Genomic DNA, 24,641 nt, shown 5'->3' on the forward strand with positions numbered 1-24,641 from the left:
TCGGAGAGCGACGAGGAGTGAGATGAGTGAGATTACTTCGGGGAATAAATCGCCCGTTTCTCTCGCATTCGTTTTTCTTGCTCACAAAGTTCCTTGCGCGTTACAAACGGAGGTGCAAGTTTTTCGGTTTTTTGCCTGGAAAATTGGGTGCGCGTTAGAATCTGGGGCGCGTTAGAATCGGGTAATTACGGTGATCAACCTGTAGTTCAATGTGGGTGCTGTATGATTAAAATAAACTTAAAAGAATGATACAGCATGTTCCAAAAGGTTTATTCTAATTTGTTTTGCCCCCAGAATTTATGAAATAGTTCTAAATCTTTGTTTGCTTCATGACTGTATTCACACTGTTTTTTTACGACAGCTTCAAGCTCTCTCTTCTTTCACTGTTTGCGGAAGTTGAATTGTCGATGTCGAGTTCGCAAGCCTGATGAGTAGCCAGAGTGCATAGCTTCTTCCACTGTGTGCTCTGGCTATTCATCAGGCTTGCAGGACTCAACATCTGTGATGCTTCTTGATTGGGAGCTATGCGATTTGGAGAGCCCACTGCACATTCCCGGTATTCTTGGCTTGCTCAAAAGCCCTCATGCGCGGTCGCACTCTACGCATAGTGGTAAGCGTTAATCACTTCTGTACATTGCATTTCCATTGTCAGGGCTTCTCGTCATTTCATAGCTGACTGAACCACTGTGTGTCTGCTGAAGTTATAATAAATAGCGATTGCGGGTGTCTGTCATCTCCTTCGATTCCACAGTGGACACAACTGAAGTTAATGATTGGTGGCACCACATCTAAAGTTAAAATGTCTGTTACGAGCGAGATTGTTGACCAAAATTTAAGGATTACTTGTCTTTTATAACCAACTACAGTGGAACCCCACTACAGCGAGCTCTGGTTCATCAAAATATTTCCAGTTCCTCATTAGTTAGCCATAGAAGTCAATACAACAAAGTCCTCGCCACAATGAACCATTTGTCTGCCTTGATTTTGCTTCAGCGAAATTTTCGATCATTGGGGCTGGGTTTGAACATTCGTTTTACAATAAAATACGCATACCACCAGCTATCTAACTTCTTATTCGTTCAGGATGCTTAGTTTCACCGAAAACGTTCGCCGCGTGCCCACACCACATACCAAAACAAAAACAAACTCGTAAACGGACGCCATTGTTTGCTGGTGATTATGATGTGGCTGGCCGTCTTTAGATGAGGCGCAGCCCCGGTTTGCCAAGCAAGGTACAGCCAATCCGTATCTAGGTGAAATAGTGCGAATGTGCTCTGCTGCTGGCGCAGCGCCGTCATGTATGCGTTGTGAGCAGCTGTCCTTGCAGTTTTCCTTCTAGGATTCCTCAGTTAAAGCAAAAATAATGTTTTCAAGTTTAGTCTTGAACCCACGTCATCCTATCTGAGTTTCGAGCGTGTGGTCGCGTTAAATGCAAGCGTGCGTGGCTTGCCTGCCAAGGTCAGTTGCTACCCTGCCCAGTCAGAGGATAAGATAATGGCACCTCTCCTCCCACAAGCGAAAGGGGGGCTTCAATGGCCTCGCAGCTATCTGTAAGTAATCAGCCTTGTTGTACAGCAATACGTTTTGCGCCTGCATTTCTTCACCCCTCCTCCTCCCTCCCCTCAGTAGCACACTTTTTGCCTGCAGGTAAAAAGCAGATAACCATTGGTATGCTTGTTGTCCGAATAAATACATGTTAATGCGTGTCACTCCTTTTTCGAAACATTGTATTATGCTGCCAGTGATGCGGAAATATAGGGGGCTATTTTTCTTGCGCTTCCGTTCTGTGTTAGGACAGATTTCGCCTCAACGAATTTTCGCTTCAACGAAGTTTTTCGCGCATCCCATCAATTTCGTTGTAACGGTATTCGACTATATCTTCTACATATGATGTCCGTTATAAAGGGGCCAATTTAATGGGAAAGATAAGGCGGCAATCCATGTGGGTGAATAGTGTCTCTTATACCTGGTCGTACCTTACGTCGATGCTTCTTATTACGAGGTTCAACTGTGCCACATTAAAAGTAAAAGTTGTAAAATTTTTTTAAAGTAAATTGTATATTGTAAAGTAAACAAAATGTAAAAATTGCCCTTTGAAAGCAGCAAGTTGAAAGATGCAAAGGGGGCCAACTTTTATTTTATGCAGACAAAGCACTAAAAATTCGTTAAATACCATATTAACTCATTCTGATTCTGATTAACTCATTCTGGAGTTTCACGTGCCTTAGCTTAACCTGGGAGGCGTGCCGTAGTGGAGGGCTCCAGATTAATTTTGGCCCCCTGGGGATCTTTAACGTGCGCCGAAATCTCGACACAGCCATTTTCGCTTTGTGCCTCATCAGAGAAGCAGCCACCATAGTCTGTTGAATAAAGCACAAGAAACAAACCCACCATGGTGGCTCAATGGCTAAAGCGTTGTGCTGTTGAGCTGAAGGATGTGGGTTACAATCTCTGCTGTGGCAGCCACTTTTTTTTTTTTTTTTTTTTTTTTATGGAAACAAAAAAAAAATGCAGTACTCGTGTCGAGATTTCGGCGCACATTAAAGGAGCCATGAAGAGAAAATGCAAGTTGGTTTTATTCGAAAGATTTCGTGTTTTATAGTGCCCCCAGCGCTTGTCCGGATACAAACGGTGCTTTATTCACTGAGAAATTAAACAATTTAGGTTAAAATTTTGATTTTCCCGCTCAATCGTGCGTTTTCGTGGTCCCAAATGACATCACAGGAACCGACCGCTCTGCAGCCTAGAGTACCTTCATTCACGCATCTGCCGTACAGAGTAGAGACACGTATACGCTGGCGCCGCCATTTTCGGTTGCTCGCTCGCCGCTGAAGCAAGTCATTGTGTCAAAACCGCGCTAAAATTATCGCCGCAACGCGGTTTACTGAAGAAGTTTGAATCATATTGTCTGTTTCGCGTTGCTAGGTCTCGTGGGAAACGAAAAGAATAACGCGTTGAGCCCGTTGGCCCAATTGCGGCGGCACGGGACCGTTCAAAGGTTGTCTGCACCCTGTACAGCGGTGTTGGTTTGTTCCCGCGTTTCTTTACGTTACCTGAACCTAGATGTCGCCACCATACCGTGGCAAGCGTTTGGTTTGTTTTTGCCCACATTTAAACCTGGCTTGTTTTTGTTCTGGGAGAAAACGTTCCCTGAAACAGTGCTCGCTCGACAAATGGGGTCACGCAAGACACCGTTGCTTGCGTCAATCGGCCAGTGTCGTCTGAGACAACCCCAAGCCCCGTAGTGCTGTGCAGCTAAACCAAGCATGCTGTGCGCAGTACGAACAGCAGAACGCATCAGTACTTCTATGTTTACATGTGCTTTCGTAACTTCCACTGTTTGTCCCATCTTTCTTATTGCTTTGTAAAGAATGTGCCCTAAATTTAAGCGCAAATCGCTCGTTCGTCTAGTTTGTAAGCTCTACCTAATTTGCGTCTGCTTCTGCCTGCCTCCGCCAATCGCAGAGCTTAGCTCATGTGACATCATAGGTTCTGTTGCGGGAAATGAGCTGGTGGGTCGCATGACCATTCCCGTTTTTCCTAATTATGTAGCTTATTTGAGCGAAGTTTACGTTAAAAGTGGTGTCAGTATGATTCTAACGAGACAATCTTTTGAATGAACCAAACTTGTGTTTTCTCTTCATGGCTCCTTTAAAGGGGCCCTAAATAGGCTGCCAAATGTTACGATTTTGCGTGCGCGGTCACTGGAGTACTATCCAAGGAACGTCATCCCGCAAAAATTGTTTAAATGCGTTAAGTATTAGCCGAGATATCGCTCATTAAAAGGGGCCACCCATAAGGCCTGGGGCTCTCCTCCTCTAGTAGCTCCTCCGAAGCACTGTGGAAGCCGCGACGTCATCGACCCGGCGCAAGACCACCGAGAGAAACAGGGCAATCCATCACCCTCCTTGATGTACGTGCAGTCATTGGCTGCGCCAAGCCCTGCGCGCGCTTTTTTTTTTAGCACTCGACGCGCACGCTCCGCCCACCAGATTCCGGTTGCACGGTGAGCGCTGTCGCTGTGGTTCGCGTTCGCGGCGCCGCACTGGGCAGTGTCTCGTGCGTCATAGAGGCGCGTCAGAGCCGGAAAGAACTGCGTCAGAGCGCGCAAGTGTGGCGGCAAGGTATGGTTGGTGAGCCAGGGGAGGAAGTGAAATCTTTTTTTCGTGTTTGTGCGGCCCCTGCTTTACGCAAAGGTGTAATATTTGGTACACGTTGTCGTGAAGGGGTATTCTAGCGATTGCGCGATTGAAATGGCGACATTCGGAAGCCTATTTAGGGCCCCTTTAAAGACCCCCAGGCACGAATATTTGAGTAGTGCAGATTGTATGTGCTATTTCAAATCATTCTTATGAAATTTGGTTCGTATTTTTTAACACTCTTGCAGATCTACAGAAAGAGAATGACTACGTTCGCGATAAAATTCTCTCCAGATTCAAGCAAGGTATGAGTTCTCCTGTCAAGGTGTAAAGTGCTTGTAATGTGCCCTTGATTAGAAAATTGCATGTAAAAGTTTTGACATAGGCTGAATACCGAGTTTTCCGTTGTGCTGGAGTCTGAAGAAAGTCGCTCATTGCAGAATGAGACCGTTGGCCTGACACCGCTGCCAAAAGCCAAGTGCATGGTCAACTCACCCAGGCGCCAGATTTCGCACAACAGAAAAGTGTTCGTGTCACCACTCAAAGCTGGCTGCTACCCCTTGTCACCCAAGCACCACACCTACCATTTTAGCCAAAGCCCAGCAAAGGTGAGCTCCTGATTAATAGCACCAAGTTGTTGTACTTTGGTGGAATGTTCCAGTATTGTGTGCGTTGAAATGTCGTGCGCGCCCGTAGCTCTACCTACATCTGCCAAAAACAGTTTTTAGCATGGGTTTTCTTCTTCTGTGTTTGTTATTGGCCTTTTGATTTTATTTTCAAATTGGGGTCACGTAAAGCTAATAAGCAGCTGAGCATCAGTATGGCACCTTTGGGAATCGACCCAGGCAGATGGCATGATCGTCCCTGAAGCGACATTGGTGCTTTAGCAATTGTTTGTAAAAAGTGAACATCCTTGAGTCATTTGAGAAGCACTCGCAATTTTTTGTAGAAAGGGAGCATCCTTGAGTCATTAGAAAAGCACTTGATTGCCGCTGCCAAAAGACACGAAATGTCATGCCTGAAAACAGAGTGCAAAAAGCGACAGTGAGTGATTCGGAACAAAGCCTCAGGTAGACCCGTTTCACCAGGCAAAATTCGTATGCACACGGTTTGCATTAGGGCCATGACGTGGTGGTTTTCGTTATTCTTCTGTGCTTGTGGGTGGATAGTGACCTTGTGTAGTCTGCCGTGATAGCTGTGCCAGCTGTGACAGATGCTTTAATTAACCCATAGTTGCTTACGGTGTCCACTGAAAACTGCTACACCTTGCTGGCTTTGTGGAAGCGGTGACATATAGTGTTATGACCCGATATTGTATTTCTGCGCTTATAATCTACACCTTTATGTTGTGCCTACAGATGAAGAGAGCGTTCCCACATATTCCCCATACCATTGTCCACATAAAAGCAACCTTTCGGTCTCATAACAAAGCAGTACCTTGCAATTAAGACACATTTACTGAGGTTACGTACGTGTCAGGGGTCATCGAACACTTTGTTCACTCGTGAAAAGAGCCCATTACCCCCTTCTTTCAATCAAAAAAAAGATCAGCCAAAAACCATATTGCTGAACTGATTACTGGTAGGTAACCGCTGGATTGCAAGAAGCTTCCCTCTCGGCTGTGCCAGGGGCAGACCCTGAAATCTGATCCTCTCTCTTCCGCACTTTGAAATCCGATCTTGAACGGCAAGCGTGCTCGCCATAAGGATGGGATAGTGCTATGTCCTGGGCTGAACAATGAAACATCCCTTTTTTTAATTATTATTTTAACGATAAGGCAGCTAGATAGAGCAGAAAATGCTGTGACAGCGCATACAATACAGCACGGTGAGGATTGCAGGGAAGCTGCAAAATTAATTGAATACCTGCATCCTAATTTGACTGTTAAAACCGCTGTTACGGGTTATAGGGTCGTAAAAACGGCGACTTCAGCATGATGGCTCTACGGTGGCTTGATGACGCAAAACTCATTTTCAGTGCCTACGTAGGGCTTTTGTTGCTCATTGGTTTAGGTTGTAGCACTTTGGCTGTAGCTTCATCACTTTCATCAGGGAGCAAGAAAGTGCTACCATGCGCTAAGCTGCAGTAATACACCTGAGATGGGACAAAAGGTTGTGTATGCTGTGACCTTGAGCACTGCAAGCAGCAGGCGACATGATTTTGCATACGGGTTAATTTGTGAGAGTCTCTGTGACAACCATTGGCGAAAGTTCAGAGTACTGCTGCAATCAGCTACACGACAGAAAATATGTTCAGTGTGTTCTATAAGTGCAGAAATAGAGAACAATTTGTGTGTCTGTGTGGTTTCATTATATTTTTTGTTTACTTCTACACTTTAAAATGCTTTGTTGGTTGTTCTTCGTTGCCCTATTCGTCTAGGGATGTTGTGCCACCTATGAAGACGCTTTCAAGAGCGGTAGGTATAAAAGAAAACGCTGCCCATGTGGTGTGTTTCTCTTCTTTATTCCTTTATTGAGAGAGTGAGAGGTGGGACTGCATGAACAAGGCTATGAATAATTCCTTGTTTGGTTGCTCGTCTGTCTGCTGGTTAAGTATAATTGTGACACCTGAACAGACGTTTTTCAGGGTAGCATATTAATATCAAAAGTTCGCTTACCAGCCGTTCATTCTTGTCTGGAGTGCCTCTGTGACGAACCCGGGGTGCCTTTGCATTGGTGGTCATCATTGGGGTCTCGTTTGTCACCATCCCCCTCCCCAGGATCTGCGTGTGATCAACCGCATGGTGCAGAGCAGCGAAAACGTCAGCAAGCGCATCCTGCACGAGGACGACAACTCGGAGGACGACTCCCCCGCCCCCAAGCGCTACTTTTTCAAGAAGATTCAGACGGTCATGAAGGAGCGCCAAGACGTGTGCGCCGGAGGCAGCACCCCGGACAACTGAACGAGCCAATGAGGCCTCCACCATTATTTAAAGCACAGTCATTGTTTAGTCTAATCGGCCAGCATCCTTCATTTGTGTGGTCGTTCCCAGTTGGTTCTGTTTAAATCCGGGGGGTTATTCTAGTGCTTCTCTGGGGCTGACACCAGCCCTGTGTGGCAGTGATATTTTTGACGGAGACAAAAACCGAGGGGTCGGTCGTGCTGCATGTGTCCTTAAACTTTGTTGTATTCACTGTTTTGCCAGGAGGAAAGTCTCTTCAAAAGTCTTGCATCCCACCCCTCAGGTGTGGAAAAAGTTGGGTGTTGGGTTCTAATGTGTTCTCGAGCTGTCTCTTGAAATGCTGTCCCACAGCCATGACAGCAGCGAGTGTAGTGCATCATTATTTGCCACAATGCCGGCATCAAAATGTCTGTCCACATTAGACTGCACGTCTTGTTGATCGTGTGCATGACAGTAAGCATTTTCACCATGTTCACTCGTATGCAATTCTATTGTGTTCCTCGGTGTGCAGTCTTCTGGAGTGTGTTTAGTTTATATACTTGGGTTCAACTATTCGCTGGCATAGCGGAATTTCTGTGCACAGAGCTGTCTGATCACAAAGCTGTCTCCAAGAGATCTGTTGACTAGCTTTAAAAGTGCTGTGCTGTTTTGTTGTGACTGCATGTAAAGCTGTCTCGTCTCCGAGATATCCCAAGTAGTATATACGTGGCGGAAAACAAGCCACTGTAATATTGTGCCAGTGCCGCATCTAAATCAATCTCCTAATTATTACGGTTAATATTGACTTGGCAGGAAACATGCTACCATAATATTTTATCACAATGCGGGGTCGCCAAAGTCGTCTCCAAGATATTTCAGTTTGTCTTGTCATGGCATGAAGCATGTTACTCTAATATTTTATGCCAATGCAGCATCTGCGGCATAATTATTGTTATTATTGACTTGGCAGGAAGCAAGCTACCGTAATATTTTATTGCCATTGAGGGGCTGTGTAAGCCGTCTCCAAGATATTCCAATTATTGTTTGCATGGCACAAAATCGACTTCTGGAATAACTAATATTTAATTCCAGTGTGGGGATACTAAAACGATCAGTGGCAGCTGCAAAGCAGTTTGTCCCCGGAGATTTGAAAATTAAGATTCATAAAGCAGATTTCTGTAATTGTCCCTTGAATGTAAAGCTCTCCTATCTCTAGGGTCTATTTAGTGACTGGCGTTAAAACTAATTGCTGCAATGTGCTCGCAGTCAAAAGCCACCTTTAATCATTTCAAATAATCAGTGACAAACAAACCAATCGAAGTTACATTTGATGGCAACCATCAACACATTCAGCATAAAAATTTGCTGTATTTTGGCAGCCAGAAGTGTTCAACTTTTACTATACCTGAAACTTCTGCAGCGTCAAGTGTTCTATTTACCTGATTTCGCATACTTTTGTTTGTTCTGTTTAAAGTAGTAATATTTTGTTTTTAGTAGTTGTCTACTCGTGGTGTCATGCTCTGTCCACATGCAGCTATCCTTGCATTAGTTTTGTTGTGTATGGACAAAATACTGTGCTGGCACATTTCTGTATGCACAGAACCATCCAAACTTTTCTGTTTTGTTGCCCCCGTTTATCTTTTTTTTTCTTTCTCTCCCTTTTTGGCTGCTGCAATGCAGACTGTTATGTTGCTGTTTGGTAGTATTGGAGCAGTTCTTCACTGTATTGCTTTCCACTACATGCATCGGAAGGGTGCAATGCTTTTGAAGTAAAGGTGGGTCACTTCCGGATGCAACTTATGCGCGTGTGCATTTTCTCATTTGCCCTGAAGGAACAAGCTGTGTCCTGGAGCGTGCAAGTTGTGTAAAAAAAGGAGCCCATCTTGCGCCCTATTGTGTGTGCATTTGGCTGCTCTGCTTCATCTTGGAGCTGCAAAGTAGCTGCTCTTGTGCTCCTCCGATAGGTTTCCTTTACATTTGAAGTAGTGTCTTGGTCTTCTTGCGCAAGAAAAGTCGCAATGGGTAATCAAGGAAGCCCCCGTGGAATTTTAGGCATGTCAGTAGTGGTGTATGTTTTTTGCATTTCAGTGTTCAAATCGTGCTAAGCCCTGCGTGTTTCTTTTTCTTTTTTGGTGAATGTGTACACGCTTGTGACATCTGTGTTTGTTCCCAAACTGTGTCTGAAGCCTTGTCGCTGTGATGACCACCTGGGTTCTCACCTTTACTTCAGTTGCTTAGCTACCAGAACTTTCTGTTCCGACAAGGTGCTTAGTTTTGGCTTTGCCCCTGGTGTAGCTGTTGCCGCTTCGTTGCCTTAGGCCTGCTACAATTAGAGCAACTGAGCATTAGTTTCGCCTTGCGGGTTGCAAGTCAAGCCTTGAACTTTTCTTTTTTCTTTTCCCTTGCAGACATATTCTCGGTTCAGTTGTGCTGTTCCCTTCCCCTCCTCCCCCCTTCCTTTTTTGTTGTGGCTTCACTGCCTGTGTGGCGATGGCGAGGTGTAACAAGTGGGACTGTTTGTAGCCCTGTGTTGTGACTTGAAAGCTGTTGTGACCTGCTGCTGTGCCATCTGAAGTGCCTGCAATGTTTTTGGGGTGGTGAACCTTTTGTAGAGCCCTGAAAAATGCACCTGTTGTGGCTGTCACTGGGAACAGGACAGTCCTGCTACCTGTGGTCACATTCCCACAAAGCTTCTGGGTCTTAGGTCATCCTAATTTTGTCCCATTCATCTCAATTTTCCCCGTGTGTCGCTTCTACCAGTCTAAATGCATATAAATATATATAGATACATAACATATTTTGTTTTTCAAAAGTCTGGCTGCAGTTTGGCTTTGCCGAGTCAGGCGTGTACTCCACCCTATTATGCCCATTCTTTAGTTAAACTGCCAAACACCGTTCTGTTTCATTAGCATCATTTGCTTGGAAACGTTGTTGACAGTGGTGAAAATAAAAAAAGCAGTTCTTCATTGTACCATTGTTTGCTCAAATTTTTCCTTTCTATTTGTGTATAGGTCTGGAACAGTTACAAATCAGCTGAAACAAAACAAATGAAATTTTGCAAAGCATCTCTTGGCTGTGTGCAATGAGGCAGCCATTAAATCAAATGTGCTTGCTAAATATCTGCAGTAAGCACTCGCCATTCTAAACAGCATTTAGTGGTGAATGCCAACTCGGGAAACATGACGCCAAGTTTTATTAGCATGGGTGATGACCTAACATCTGGGATAATTTGTGAATAGTGGCTACATGTCTACATATTGGCATTAATTACCGTAGCTAACACTATGTAGAGGAGAGATAGCATTTTATAAACTAGTTCCCCCCTCACCCCCACCCTTTTTTTCTGTACTTGATCAAAAAGGATTCTGGTTTGACCCCACTTGTCAAAAATGTTACCTTCCATGCTGTGAACAGGGTGCTCTCCATCATACTTTGGGTTGGAATTTGCTTATAGTATACAGTGGACCCCCGTTAAGACGAACTAAGTTAGGATAACACTGTGGTTAAGACGAACAACGGTTTTGCTCTCTTGTAACATCCACAATGCAAAAACCCACTTAAGACTAATTTCTCAAAAAACATACGAACAAATTTTTACGGTCCCTTCGACCCGCCTTGGGTGGCTTAGTGGCTAAGGCGTAGTGCTGCTGAGCACGAGGACGCGGGTTCGATGCAGGCGGCCACCTTTCTGATGGAGGTGAAAAGCAAAAACGCCTGTGTGTACGAGATTTCAGTGCATGTTAAGGGGGCAGACTGGTCTTAGAGCTATTTTTTTTATTTACCAACCAATTTTAATGAAACTGCACTGCGTTATAGAGTTTTTTGTACTGATTTCAAATCTGTCATTAAATCTTTAGTAAGTTGATTATATTTTGAGTTAATTAATGATTAATTGCCATTATTTCGGGCCACAGTTACAAAATAACCACTCCCCGCACGGGGCACCTTGAGCAATCTTGGTGACGGTACTGGCGATACCGCGGACCCCGAGCCCCCAAACATAAGCTGGATCCAACCGTGGCGATGTGTTTATAGGTGGAGGGTTAGAAACCACGAACGGTGGCCGTCGGAGCCCAGGTCAAGCTCCGGCGGATGGGCTCCCTGTCTGTTCACCAGGCAGGGAGCTCCGGGACCTCTTTGGCTACCAGGGTACGGTCAAAGAAGAAAGTACCCCCGTCTCCCTGCTTTCCAATGTATCATATGGCATTTTCCAAACCCCCCCCCAAACGTGATCGGCCCCCGAAAAGGGGCCGCACCGAAGCTTCATTCCCACCCTTGCCAACAATTGCATCCCAAAAGCCAGATAACTATCCGCGCTTCTTAATTGTTGAATCTCTTGACAGTTCAAATCCTATCTCCTCCCAGTCAGTGTTCCTTGTCACCAAATTCCTTGAAGGCATCCTGGGCAAGTCTTTCAAAGCCAAGAAACTGAGAACCGGCGAAGTCCTGGTCGAGGTGAACACTCACCAGCAAGCCACAAGCCTCCTTACCCAGAATCGCATGGCAGATCTGGACATCAGAGTCACACCCCACCGTAGCCTCAATAGCTCTCAGGGTGTGATTTCTGAGCCAGATCTGATAAATGAGACAGAAGCCGATCTGCTCGAAGGTCTGAAAGGCGAGGGCGTGACGGCAGTGAGGCGCATCACCATGCGGCGAGATAATAAGCAAATCATGACAAAGCATATAATCTTAACATTTGACCGTTCCTCACTCCCTGAATCCATCAAAGCAGGTTTCATTCATTGTTCTGTCCGGCCGTACATCCCGAACCCGCGGCGCTGTTTCAAGTGCCAACGGTTTGGGCATGGCACCACCTCCTGTCGTGGAAAAACAACGTGTGCGAAATGTGCATCGCAAGATCATGAGACAGATAACTGCCAGGCTGAACAATTAATGTGCAGCAACTGTCATGGACCTCATGCTGCGTACTCCCGCACGTGTGAAATGTTCCAGAAAGAAAAAAAGATAATCAACATCAAGGTAACAGAAAACATCACTTTCCCAGAGGCGCGGAAGAGGTTCGCCTCTTTCCCTCTGGGGAGGTACGCCGACGCAGCTCGCCGGGGGGCGGAGCGGCGTCTGGTTTCTGCGGGGACCCAGTACCGCGAGTCGGACTTGGTCCCGCGTCCGCCCCCCCCTGGGTTGCCTCAGGCAGCCCAACCTGCCTCCGCACCGCTCGCTGAGCCAGCAGCGGCTGTGGGGGCAACCACGTCTGGTGGAAGCGATGTTGCATCCTCCACTTCCACTCCAGCGTCCCAAGCCACAGGCGAGGGCGCAGAGGAGATGGACTTGGGGGAGCCAGCGGCAGCTCCCACCCCCACCGCACCGCCTGCGCCATCCGAGGCATTCCTTAAACCCTCGATGGTTGTGGGTCAGTCAAAGCGCGCCCAAAAGGGTGCGCGGTCCACGGGGCCTGATCAGTCAGGGAATCCGAGGACATCAGACGACGAAACGGATGTCGGACCGTTCTTGTCTGCGGTGCACCGCAAGGAACGTGTCCCGACGCCAAAGCCTCCTGACAAGCCCAAAAAGACGAGAGTCACAGCCCCGAAAGACGACACATAAACATACACACTCCAGTAGCTCTCACACTAAATAATGGGAAGAGAAAACATAATTCAATGGAACTGTAGAGGCCTCCTTAAAAATCTTGACGATGTATATGAAATACTGCATGCTAATCAGCCAAGTGTAATGTGTGTCCAGGAAACACATCTGAATTCTAAGCACACAAATTTCTTGAATAGTTACCTGGTATACAGAAAGGACAGGGTTGGCTGCACACACTCTTCTGGCGGTGTGGCCATAATCGCCCGCAAATCCTTAGCATGCCACCCTGTCACCTTGAACACCGTCCTTGAGGCTGTAGCAATACGCTTAATAATATTTAATAGGTTGATAACGGTATGCTCCATATACATTCCTCCTGATGTTTCACTTTTAAGCTCTGACTTCGAGGCGCTGGTTGACCAGCTGCCCGAACCATACATCCTGATAGGCGACCTTAATGCTCACAACACTCTTTGGGGCTCTTCTCGCACGGATGCCCGAGGTCGCCTTATAGAAAAATTCCTTACATCTTCAGGAGCATGCCTTTTCAACAATAAACAGCCTACATACCATAACATAGGACACAACACATACTCATGTCTTGACTTGGCGATTGGCTCCGCAGATCTTTTTCCATGTCTTGAGTGGGGTGTGGGTACTGACCCATATGGCAGTGACCACTTCCCCACCTCACTTACATATATAGGTAAAGGCCCAAGCAGTTCATCTTCCCATAATAGGTTCAATGAAGCACGAGCTAACTGGAATACATTTACAGAGACATCCAAACTACACCACACATCCATAGGACACCTACACGTTGAAGAAGCTACCCAACTCCTCACGGCGCACATCCTCGACGCCGCCGAAAAGTCCATTCCCCACGCCTCTGGTGCCCCGCGCAACCAGCGGAGGCCGTGGTGGAATGAGGACTGTAGGCGGGCGCGAGAGGCTCAGAACAAGGCGTGGGGTATCCTTCGACGGTACCCCACGTCGGGCAACCTTATTTTGTTCAAACGGGCCAAGGCGCTAGGGAAACGTGTGCGCCGTGAGGCAAAACGAGAGAGTTGGCGCACCTTCCTTACATCTATTAACTCATACACAGACACACACAAAGTCTGGACACGAATACGAAAACTAAAAGGACAACAGACACACAGCCTGCCCCTGGTCAGTCCAACAGGGGACACACTGGAAGACCAGGCTGACACACTTGCACAACACTTTCAACACGTTTCCAGCTCTGCACACTACACAAACACTTTCCTGAGACATAAAACCGCTTGTGAAAAGAAGTCCTTACGTGATAATAACAGGTCAAAATCTGGTTACAATTCTGAATTTACTCTCTATGAGCTGAAGGCGGCCCTGAGCACATGTAAACCTTCAGCTCCAGGCGCAGACCAGATTACGTACACAATGATACAACACATACACCCAGAGACTCTTGAAACACTCCTACACTTATACAACAACATATGGCTTTCGGGGCACATCCCAAAATCTTGGAGGGAGGCTATTGTAGTGGCGTTCCTGAAGGAGGGTAAGGACCCGTCCTCTCCCGCCAGTTACCGACCCATCGCTCTGACAAGCTGCCTGTGCAAGCTGCTCGAGAAGATGATAAATCGCAGGCTCGTGTACTTCCTTGAGTACAACGGTCTTCTCGAGAGCTGCCAGGCAGGCTTTAGGGTGGGGCGATCTACCAACGATCAACTTGTTGCATTGGAATCCTTCATAAAAGATGCATTTGCTCATAAGCAGTTCTGCCTTACGGTATTCTTTGATCTTGAAAAGGCTTACGACACAGCCTGGCGATATGGCATCCTTAGCGACCTGAAGTCCTTTGGTGTGTCAGGTAACATGTTAAATACCATTTCTAGCTACATGTCCACGAGGACATTTCGTGTTAAGGTTGGGTCATCCCTGTCCGGGATACATGTGCAGGAAAATGGTGTGCCGCAAGGTGGAGTTCTAAGCTGCACATTGTTTATAGTTAAGATGAACTCCCTCCAAAAGGCATTGCCACCAACCATTTCCTGTTCCGTCTATGTAGACGATGTTCAAATATCTTTTAAATCCTGTAACCTGTCAATTTGCGAACGTCAAGTACAGCTCGGTGTTAAGAAGCTTGCTGGATGGGCGGACCTTAACGGTTTTAAACTGAACCCGGGCAAAAGTACTTGTGTTCTGTTCTCCCGCAAGCGCGGGCTTAGTGCGGACCCTGAGATTGCTCTTGGCCGTGCATCTATTCCTGTTAAAAAGGAGCATAAGTTTTTAGGTGTCATATTTGATAACAAGCTCACGTTCATACCTCACGTCAAAGCACTTAAACATAAATGCCTAAAAACACTAAACATTCTCAAGGTGCTCTCCCACCAATCCTATGGTGCAGACAAGGAACTACTTCTCCGAGTCTTTACCGCCTTAGTCGGGTCCCGGTTAGACTACGGCAGCGTCGTGTATGGGTCGGCATCAAAAACCGCACTAAAAATGCTTGACCCAGTACTCCACTTGGGCCTCCGCCTTGCGTCGGGTGCGTTCCGCACTAGCCCGGCAAAGAGTCTATACGTTGAATGTAACAAATGGTGCCTTGAGGACCAACGAACGTACATGGACTTGCTCTACGCTTTCAAAATTTCATCGATGAATAACCATCCTTTTAAACCTGTTTTTAATGATGCATCCACATCACTAGTGTTTGTAAATCGCCCGTCCGTTCCTTTGCCATTCTCACTTAGAGTGAGACAGGAAGCTTCGGATTTCAACATCTCCTTTTCAGACATTTACACATCTTCCTTTACTGATGTTTTACCACCCTGGCAGCTTCAACGTGTGTGTTGTGACTTGTCTTTCATGAATATTGATAAAACCAGGGTACCACAAACTGCAATTTTGCAGCACTTCTTCTCCCTGCAGTACAAGTATCAATGTGCAGAGTTTTATAGTGACGCATCAAAAACTGCAACCATAGTGTCTTGCGCTGCTCATGGACCAAACTTTGATGCATGCAGAACCATGAGCACATACACCACAATTTACTCAGCTGAAGCATATGGCATCTTACTAATTGCACAACACATTCTTGAACACAAAATCTCGAAGTCCATCATATATACAGATTCCTTGAGCGTTGTGCGCGCATTGACATCATACAAGCCATGCAAAACAAAATTGTCCATATGGTTTTCAACACTATCATGTCTATATATGCCCAAAAACTTGTTCTGGTGTTGTGCTGGGTTCCAGGGCATGCTGGAATTGCTGGCAATGAGGTTGCGGATCAGAAGGTCGCAGTTGCTGCATTCAGGGACACAGTAGATATAACCATACTACCACAGAGTGACCTTAAGCCACAAATTCGACAATACCTTCGTAGGAAATGGCAAACACACTGGGATGAACAGACAGACAACAAACTACATGTAATAAAGCCACACTTGGGACGGTACACATCTGACTCACACAACAGACACACAGAAGTTGCCTTGGGTAGGCTGCGGATAGGGCACACCCATGCGACGCACTCGTATCTGCTGACGGGATCTCCTAGACCCCAGTGCAGCAGGTGCGGAGAGGCCCTATCCGTAGTGCACATACTAATCACATGCAAGGCACTTCACACAACACGACACAAACACTTCAGAGAACTCTACAGACAACATATTCCCCTACATCCATCGTTTTTTCTAGGAGACGAAGCCATTGTTTCCGTGAAACGTGTGTTTGAGTATTTGTCAGAAGTCAAGTTTTTAAACCTCATTTCCTATCACGCATCATGAAATCTGGCCCTATACACCAGCCATGCTCATTGTCGTTTTGTGATTTTACTTTTGTTTTTGCTGATTTTACTTAGTGTTTAAGGTTTCACCCCTATCATCGAATATTGTTTTGGCGCTCTTTGCCCCAGTTGGCCTTGCGCCATAAACATCCAACGATCATCATCATTACAAAATAACCACTCCATACAGAATGGCAATTACCGCGTGGCTAGGCAGACAAATGACTAAAGAATACAACATAGGAAGTACTTTTTTGATTCAGCTATTTTTGGTCGTTTTACAACACAGGGAACTTCGCTTCTCCCGTGCTCTGCCAGAAATCGCTCGCAGGTGGTGCCAATTGAACACAATAATAATTTTCCAAAGCCTCCATTTGAAAAATTTGTTTCCAACATTGTATTCTCCACACATTTCGGTATCAGAAGCAAAAGGAATTAAAGTTGTACCTGCTCTGGGTGCCAAGATATCTGAGGATGAAATGCTAGCTTTGCATTGCAAGAAAAGTGCTGTTACACCATCGAATTCTGCGCTTACTGAGCTGTAGAGTGCACTTTAAAATGCTATTATAATATAATAACAACAAAATATGGTGCCTTTTGATGAGGAAATTTACAGACTGATACAAAAATGGCCGTGGAGGCCAAAAATGACATTTTTGAGAAAACGCTTTTTTTGACCGTTTTTCAGCCCCAAAGACCCAACTGCCCCCTTAAAGATCCCCAGGTGGTTGAAATTAATCCGGAGCCCTCCACTACGGAGCGCCTCATCGCCTGCATTCCGTCGGCAGGTTAAACCCTACAATCAATCAATGGTCCCTTCGAGTTCATCTTAACAGGAGTCTACTGTATATATATTTTCATCTCCATTTACTAGCAACTCTTGGCAGAAATAGTGCCAATATACAGGGTGTTACATTGGTAAATGGGCGTATAAATATTTTTTCTGAGCGAGGAGGCGCTCCTTCCATGCGCGCTCCAACTTTACAGTAAGGTTGCATTTCGTGGTATATTTTGTTTTAACAAGAACAAGAACGCACTTACTTGCACATTTGGAAAGCAAATGAAAACAATTTTCGCCTATGGGAAACCTGGGGGCCATCTTGGCGGCCTCGACTGCCATTGTAGTGCGACACCACCTCAGATATCCAGAGCAACACACACAATGCCCTGTGAACCTGCCGCGACCCGGCATCGCGTGTTTCATTGCCGTGACACTGCCTCGGTGTCTGGGGAATCGTCTATCGATGTTGCCCCACTGAACTCCAACAGCGGCAGCAACAGCAGCAAGCAAGCAAGCAAGCAAGCACGCAGTACTTGCATATTTGTGCAGTCCCAAGGAAGCCGTGTAATCGGGGTTTAAAACAGGACTCTGCACAAGCAGCTGGCCTGTAGCAGGTGTTGCAACACGGGGCTGCCTTATTGTTTATATTGCTGGAAAAGCAGTGTTATCATCTTGGGCCCTAAAGAAATGGAAAAATTGCCCTTTGAAAGATGCAAGAGGCCTTGAGCAAGCAAAATACGAAAAAATTAGAAGAAACCAGTCTCGGTAGCTCAATGGCTAAGGTGTGCTGCAGAGCCCCAAGGATGTGGGTTCAGTCTCAGCTGTTGCAACCATTTTTATGATAGAAGTAAAAACGAAAACCTAGGCAACACCTGCTCCCAAAGTCAGCGAAAAAAGTTCTTTAACAATATTTTTGCTGCAATTATTACGTTACATTCAAGCAAAAGTGCTTTACAAATCTTTTTGCTGCAATTATGTTTCATTCAAGCACGACTTAGCAGAGATGCTTCAAAAAGTATTCCAGAATACAAATATCGCAATACATGCGTTATTTCACAGATGTTTCAGCAGCTTCATCTTCTGAAAATACATTTTTTTCTGTAGTGTTATGCATTTAAAACCAAATGTGTGACATAAATTGAACTGTAAGAAAAGAGGAATAAACGATTTTATTTTGATCAGAAGGAAGAGAATAATTGCACCTCGTAAAAACGGCTAAGTAAAAACTGCGCGTCATTCCGTTTCCTTTTTCGATGTTTGATCTTTCAACGGTTCGTTTTGAAACATGGGTTCGCTCTGATAAAATTTTTGCTCTTTCGCAGACTTTATGGCAGCATCGACAAAGTAAAATTTCTTTCCAGTGATGCGCACGTGCTTCGACATTAAAGAAACCGACCAAAATGTTGCTCCAAAAGCCCTTCAGGCTGAACAAGAATTACAGGTTTACGGCGGCGTTCCGAGCGGGCAAGTTGCTCTTCGTTTGGGAGGGAGGGATTCACAGCTACTGGACAATCTGGAACTTGAGGCGGCAACGGCGGTGTCTGCATGTCCTGTCTGCATGTTTTGCGCCCATTCGTGCTCCTGTGTGCACCGACGCTCCAATTCCTGCTCTTCCTCTGAGCGAACGACACGCATCTGTCTCGTAGCGAGTTAAAACCTGGAAGGACTCGAACTTTATTCTAGCAGGCAAACATGGTGCTGTTCGTTTCTTGTCCATGTCGTTGGCATTTTAGTGTCTGTGTAAATGAATCTCCAACCCAAACTGCTCGACCACGAAGGACAGCAGGTAGGTGCATTAGGCCGTGAGAAGTCCACGTTTAAATCTTCCATTAGCACAATAGACATGTCATCAGTGAAGGCATTAAGTCTAACTGTGCGTGCATGCCCCACCCACGCATGCACGCGTAAACTAGCAACCGCTGATGTGTGCATGCTTTGACATTAAAGACACCGGCAAAAATGGTACTACGAAAGCCATTTGAGCTGAGTAAGAATTATTGGCTCACGTCGGCGTTCCAAACGGGCAAGTTGCTCTTCTTCATCCGGGAGAAATTCTCGGCTACTCGATGAGATGGAACCGCGGCGGCGGCTGAATTTTCTGCGACAGCTTTCTGTTTTCGCGCCTATACGCACTTCCGTGCGTATAACCGTGCGTATAACGTGCGAACGCACTTCCGTTCAGTTACCGCTCTTGTTCCTCTGAGCAGATAACAGTCCCATAGTGAGCTGCTGCGCTAGCGCCGTTAGCCGATTGCGGAACTTGTGAAAGAGGCGTCGGTGCTGGCGAGTGGTGTAAAATGTGTGAAAGAAGCGTCAGCGGTGGAATGGAGGAGCACAGAAGCGGTGCAGAGTTAAAGTGGGATCCACCGGAAGAATACAGGAATATACAGGAATCTGGAATATACAGCTTCCCTGTAAAAAAGTGGGAGTTCCTCTTTTCGCGAAAAATAGATGTAACAAGATACTCGTTCTTATCAGAGTACTGCGATATATTCGATACACTGGCGATTGCACCTGTTTTGTCTTGCGGTGCAATGACTCTCCACGTGAAAACCAAGCGCGCTATGGCTTGACAGACTCGACTGAGCAGCTCTATTTTTTTACCCATGGAATTTATATGGCGGGAGCAGTTTTAGGCTGCCCAGGAACTGCTCAAAGCTGCTCTGCAGGCAGGCAAATAAGAAAGACAATCAAATAAAAGACAAGAGGCAGGCAGGCAAATGAAGAGTTTAATGACTTACCCATGTAAATCAAGTTAAACGATGGTCAACAAACAAGTGTAGAAGGGTTAAAACTGGTTCAAAATAACCTAAAATGATTTAAACTAATTTAAAATACAGGAATAATCAGGATTTAAATGCATTAATAGAAATTTGTTAAATTCTATCTCGAAAGTGGTTTCAAACGCCAGGTTTTTGCCTGTAAAACATACTTCTTAGCATGCTGCAGCGTGTGACATGAAGACAACTCATGGCCCGTCTGTCTCATTTAATTGCTTAAATCCGGTTCAACGTAAGAGAGGGCGCCACTGCCTCGACAAGCGCGCCATTGCTCCTCCCACTAGCGCCTCTCCGGCGATCAATCAGCGCGCGCCGTGTGGCAAGAGACTTACAATCTTTGAATGCACTTAGTGTACTGCATGCTTCGCCCCTCACCTGGTTTCACAATAGTGAAGGTGGCCCGGGATTTTTTATAATCATGAGGACAGATATAGTCGGTACCGGTGCCACTTTTGCATGTTTCAGTATGCAGCATTTAAGCGTCCGCTACTGTGGTTTGGCGGTTTTGTTGGCCTCGTAACTGGGCAAACGAAGGAAACCCAGACAGATGGAAAACGAAGGAGGAACGTGTGGGGAAAGTGTGAGGGGGAGGGCGGTATGCCGAGGCGGCGCCACAGAAGCCCAGCCCCAGTACGCCCTGCGTGATGCACGTCCACCCTTTTGTCAAAATTTTTTAGGCCAATCCTTAGCCTTCTTGACCACAAAGAATTCAAAGGATAATCTTTACATTTAAATATGACAAAATATTTTATGACAGTAAGAAAAAAAAGTTTTTGCTCTACCTTTCCTGCTTAAAACGTTTCAGCCATGCTCGGGACATTAAGCTTGAACACCAAACTTTTTGACGACTGCGCGTTTTCCGCTTGAACTAGAAAATGTTGACAAAGACCGTACATAGGTCCTTCGGCGTCCGCCTCGTTGCTCCTTTCTTTTTCAATAAAGCAACTCTCTTTCTCCTCCTCGTTGCGTGGACCATCCGAACCACGTGACATTTGCGCGGGAGGTCCAAACACAATTTACACCAGGCTCGGCGGCGGCGACGCGCTACGAGGTAACGGCAGAGTAGCGCGCGCCACCGTGCGTTCGCTGATCACGCCGTCACTTCCCGAGACGCAGCAGCTATGCGCCGTGACCGAGAAGACTGCAGTTCGCGCTGCGCACAAATTTCGCATTAGCATAGTAATCGTAAGCCACTTTTTCTGGTGCCACTATACTTTATCGAACGTGCACCGTAAGAACCAGCAGTTGCTTTGTGTATCACAACTGCACGTGAACTGAGCCGCTAAAAACCCTGCAAATTTCAACTTGCGCAGTAACTAAATATTTGACGTAACGCTGGACACTGCGCTGAACTTGACGAACTTGCCAAGATGCTGGCGCTAACTCCCAGGTACAGCCGGTGTAATGCTCATGTTTTTCGAGCAAAGGAGCGATGTCTGAGACAACGACGCTGCATCGCTGCATAACGCTTATCTGTGCGACGTGCTTATGGCGAACACAGGTTTGTAGGCCGCCAGACCCATCTCGTTGCGAATGTTTTCATTCACTCTCGCAAGACAGGTTTGTTCAGATGAGTGGACTACCCGTTTCCCTTTGGCGGTCAGGAGCTTCACCTAGGTCCGCAAACAAGTTCCGTAGTACTTCCGCAAAAAAGTCGCAGCCGTCCGAGCGCGGTCAGCTGCCCCGCGTCTACCGGGCTCGCCAGGCCAGCTTCAGATCTTGAAAGCAGTGCGCTACACACGCAAGTGAATTTCAGCCGAATTTCAGTTCTAGGGTTTTACTTTCACGATCTGCAGGCGCTAGGTGCTATGGAAACTATTGCCGTTCCTGCGACGAGATGACGAGAGAGTACGCAGAAGAAACAAACTGCTTTTCATTCACGGTGGTCGTGAGCGTTCAGTAGCGCATACGCTGTAGAAGCAAACTCATCAGTCCAGGGCTGGTCGATAGCGGTAACTGCAGGAACTGTATGCTAACTGTACCGCAAAAGTAGACTCTAGAAAGCGCTGGAAACGTTGTAGGAACGCCAAGACCAGAGTTCATTCCGTCGTACCTTCGCCACCTTGAAAGCGGAAACCGGAGAACAGCAACAAGGAAGTGGGAACGACCGCTGCCCAGGAAGTTGTTCATGTTTAAAGTTCTCACAATAAGCGGCGATGGCGCCACTGTAGTAACGAAAATGGCGACATCAACAGCGAAACTTCCCCGACGGTTGCCTTTGCTTCTGATTGATGGAGTCCTTTTTCCTGGATCTTCGATACGAATACCAGTTTCATCACACAGAAAGTGAGTAGCTTGTGTTCTTGAAAGTTTATACTTGTGCTGTGTTACAACATTGTCTTATCGTCGTGCACAAATGCATAACGTAACTGGCAGTGCTCCACTAGACCCGTGAAATTCAGGTGGACGGGAAAAGAATCGAGAAAAAAAAAAAATTACGAGCGTCGTCTTTGAAACGACGACTAAGGCAACATTAAGAAATTGTCCTGGGTGCATAAGGCGTGTGGCACATGGTGCACGTACTTCTGCGCGTAGCTGGCCACGGTTCGGAAACGTGTATCGGCCTGAACTGTTGTACAAAATCGAAGTACTCGCTGTGCCAGCGTGTATAATACGTAATTTATAGGGATATTGTAAGCGTGGTGTCGTAGTTTTGAGTTTGTGAGCAGTTATTGCACGCACACAGTTGTGCTGTGGTGGCAGCGTCTTCCTTGTGTGTCCATGGTTTTTCGGCTTCGAAGAGGTTTGCTTCCTGAAAATGATCGACCGAATGACCTGTATACGTCGTAACCAAAGTCCCCGCATCAGCTGTGAGGGCTCTTTAGCATAAGCGAGCGCACTGTGTGGTGAGGAAACTGACCAAGTATTGCGCATTTGCGAGTTACTTTGGTGGTGTGTTTACGAACGCACCCGCGAACGTGCGCATATTTTGAACATTGGATAGGAGAGTGCAGTGCCTATTGCTGATTCCTTGCGTTGTCATTAAAAATAGCTGCTGTTATGTTTCCGTGCCCTTAATTTATATGATCGCAACAGAAAGAATGCCATCATTTTCTCTTTCGTTAAATATTTTTTCTGATATTACATTATCGGGATACGTCCATGTGTGAGCCAGAAACAACGTGTAGAAGTAAACAATGAAGGTACCTTAATTCATAGCGTCCTCGATAAACACGCACCGGTGTTGCCCCCAAAACCGGCGCGGTGCACAGTGCCCCATGACGGTGCGTACCGGCACGGAGCGTTGATCGAGGACGAACCTTGATCGAGGACGATCCAGGTTCTACCCAGGCGCCATCTCTTAATCTAAGAAATCAACTCATAAAATCGTTCACAAGTAGCAATACAGCACTGTAATGAGACACAGCGCTATTAGAAAGTGGTATTTATTAAAGGCCAATGATTATATGTACACACAACTCAAATCCGTCATACATGCGGAACAACGTACCGCCACCACTTCCACTAAACAGCTACACAAGCTGCTTCTCATCTTTGTTTGAGCCATAATGCGAGTGCCTGTTTTGTTCCGCCCTTCCGTTACAGTAAAACAAGTAGGTCTTCATCGTCTAGGCACTCCGGTGACAGTTCATGATAATTCGATCGAACGAAACGAATGTCAATCCCCAACTGTCTGGCAATGCATGCAGCCGTCATTGAAGTACATGAAGTTCGCGTCCTCATTTACAATCTCTGGCCGTTGTTACCGCCCGTTAGGAGCCTGTCGCATCGTTGCCCGGTGAATTCACAAGCACGCCATCCTTGTCAGCAACAATATACAGCGCCTTCCGCCTTGACACGACGAGTGCGGCGATGCGCCGTCGCTGTAGCAGACGGCGGAGGAAGCCCCTTTGCCGGCGTCGTCCGCGATGCATCTCGGGATTGCACCCCGGCGCACCGTCGATTTTCTCGGTGCGCGACGGGGCAACCGAAAAGTGCCCCGCGAGGGTGCACCACGGTTTATCGAGAACAGACGGTGCGCACCGGTGCGGTTTATTGAGGATGAAAAGGCGCACCGGTACACACCGGTGTGCACCGGTGCGGTTTATTGAGGAACCTTATCGTCGTCACCATAATTTACTACCTTAGAGTCCCACATGGCACTAAATAAGATGAGGTACAATGTAATGAGTTTTTGAGTTGCAATACATTATCCATGTAATAACGAAAATGCTTGCATTTCAGTAAATTTTGAACAATGCCTTAAGACGATACAATAAAACAGTGTCTGTTTCTGCGTTGAGCTATAATTGTATGTTTTGGACGTTATTTGGTATATGCATGCTATCCGTGGTACAAAGTATAATTTTTTTCTTTTATCCGACTAGAGCACATAGTCATTACACTTTAGCCCTATTGCCTGGTTTTAAGTGGCTTATTCTGTGGGAATTTGTTTCTAGCATGAACATGGTAAAACACCATCTGCTCGGACACAGCACCTTGAGCAGTGCCATCATAGGTGTGGTGCCACGAGAAGAGAGTGATTCACACGAGGTGAGTCTGTAGCTACATAATGTAGATTAAGTTCTAGCTGCATGCAGGGATTTTGTCGGTGATGTGGAAAACAGTAGTGATGAGTGGGGCCATGAATATCTGGCGGGGTTTCAAATACAGTTCTCTCTCTCTCTGGCCAGCAATAACAAGGTTATACAGCTATCTAGAGCCATACACTGAGGCTTCTACCAAAAGAATAGGCCGCCGTCTCGCTGCTGTTGTTGGCTTCATCACT

At 46.3% G+C, this 24,641-nt stretch overlaps 2 protein-coding genes across 4 annotated transcripts in view; both read left to right on the forward strand.

The window, feature by feature from the left end:
- Positions 1–9,991, forward strand: part of LOC144155045 (retinoblastoma-like protein 2) — a 62,394-nt gene extending 52,403 nt beyond the window's left edge. For both annotated transcript variants that reach the window (XM_077686260.1, XM_077686259.1), the window contains 3 exons: positions 4,388–4,444; positions 4,580–4,747; positions 6,859–9,991. In XM_077686260.1, the coding sequence (XP_077542386.1) occupies positions 4,388–4,444; positions 4,580–4,747; positions 6,859–7,041 (408 nt within the window). In that variant the 3' untranslated portion in view covers positions 7,042–9,991. The remainder of the gene's footprint in view (positions 1–4,387; positions 4,445–4,579; positions 4,748–6,858) is intronic.
- An 11,055-nt stretch (positions 9,992–21,046) lies between these two features.
- The window catches only part of LOC144155046 (lon protease homolog 2, peroxisomal-like), a 47,361-nt gene continuing 43,766 nt past the window's right edge, over positions 21,047–24,641 (forward strand). The window contains exons 1-2 of one of the 2 annotated variants that reach the window (XM_077686262.1): positions 21,047–22,198; positions 24,313–24,406. In XM_077686262.1, coding sequence (XP_077542388.1) covers positions 22,041–22,198; positions 24,313–24,406 — 252 coding nt within the window. In that variant the 5' untranslated portion in view covers positions 21,047–22,040. The remainder of the gene's footprint in view (positions 22,199–24,312; positions 24,407–24,641) is intronic. The other variant, XM_077686261.1, reaches the window with a different exon arrangement.

Source organism: Haemaphysalis longicornis, unplaced genomic scaffold, assembly GCF_048455015.1.
Source record: "Haemaphysalis longicornis isolate Haplotype H1 unplaced genomic scaffold, Haemaphysalis longicornis Haplotype H1 scaffold_1, whole genome shotgun sequence".
NCBI lineage: Eukaryota > Metazoa > Arthropoda > Arachnida > Ixodida > Ixodidae > Haemaphysalis > Haemaphysalis longicornis.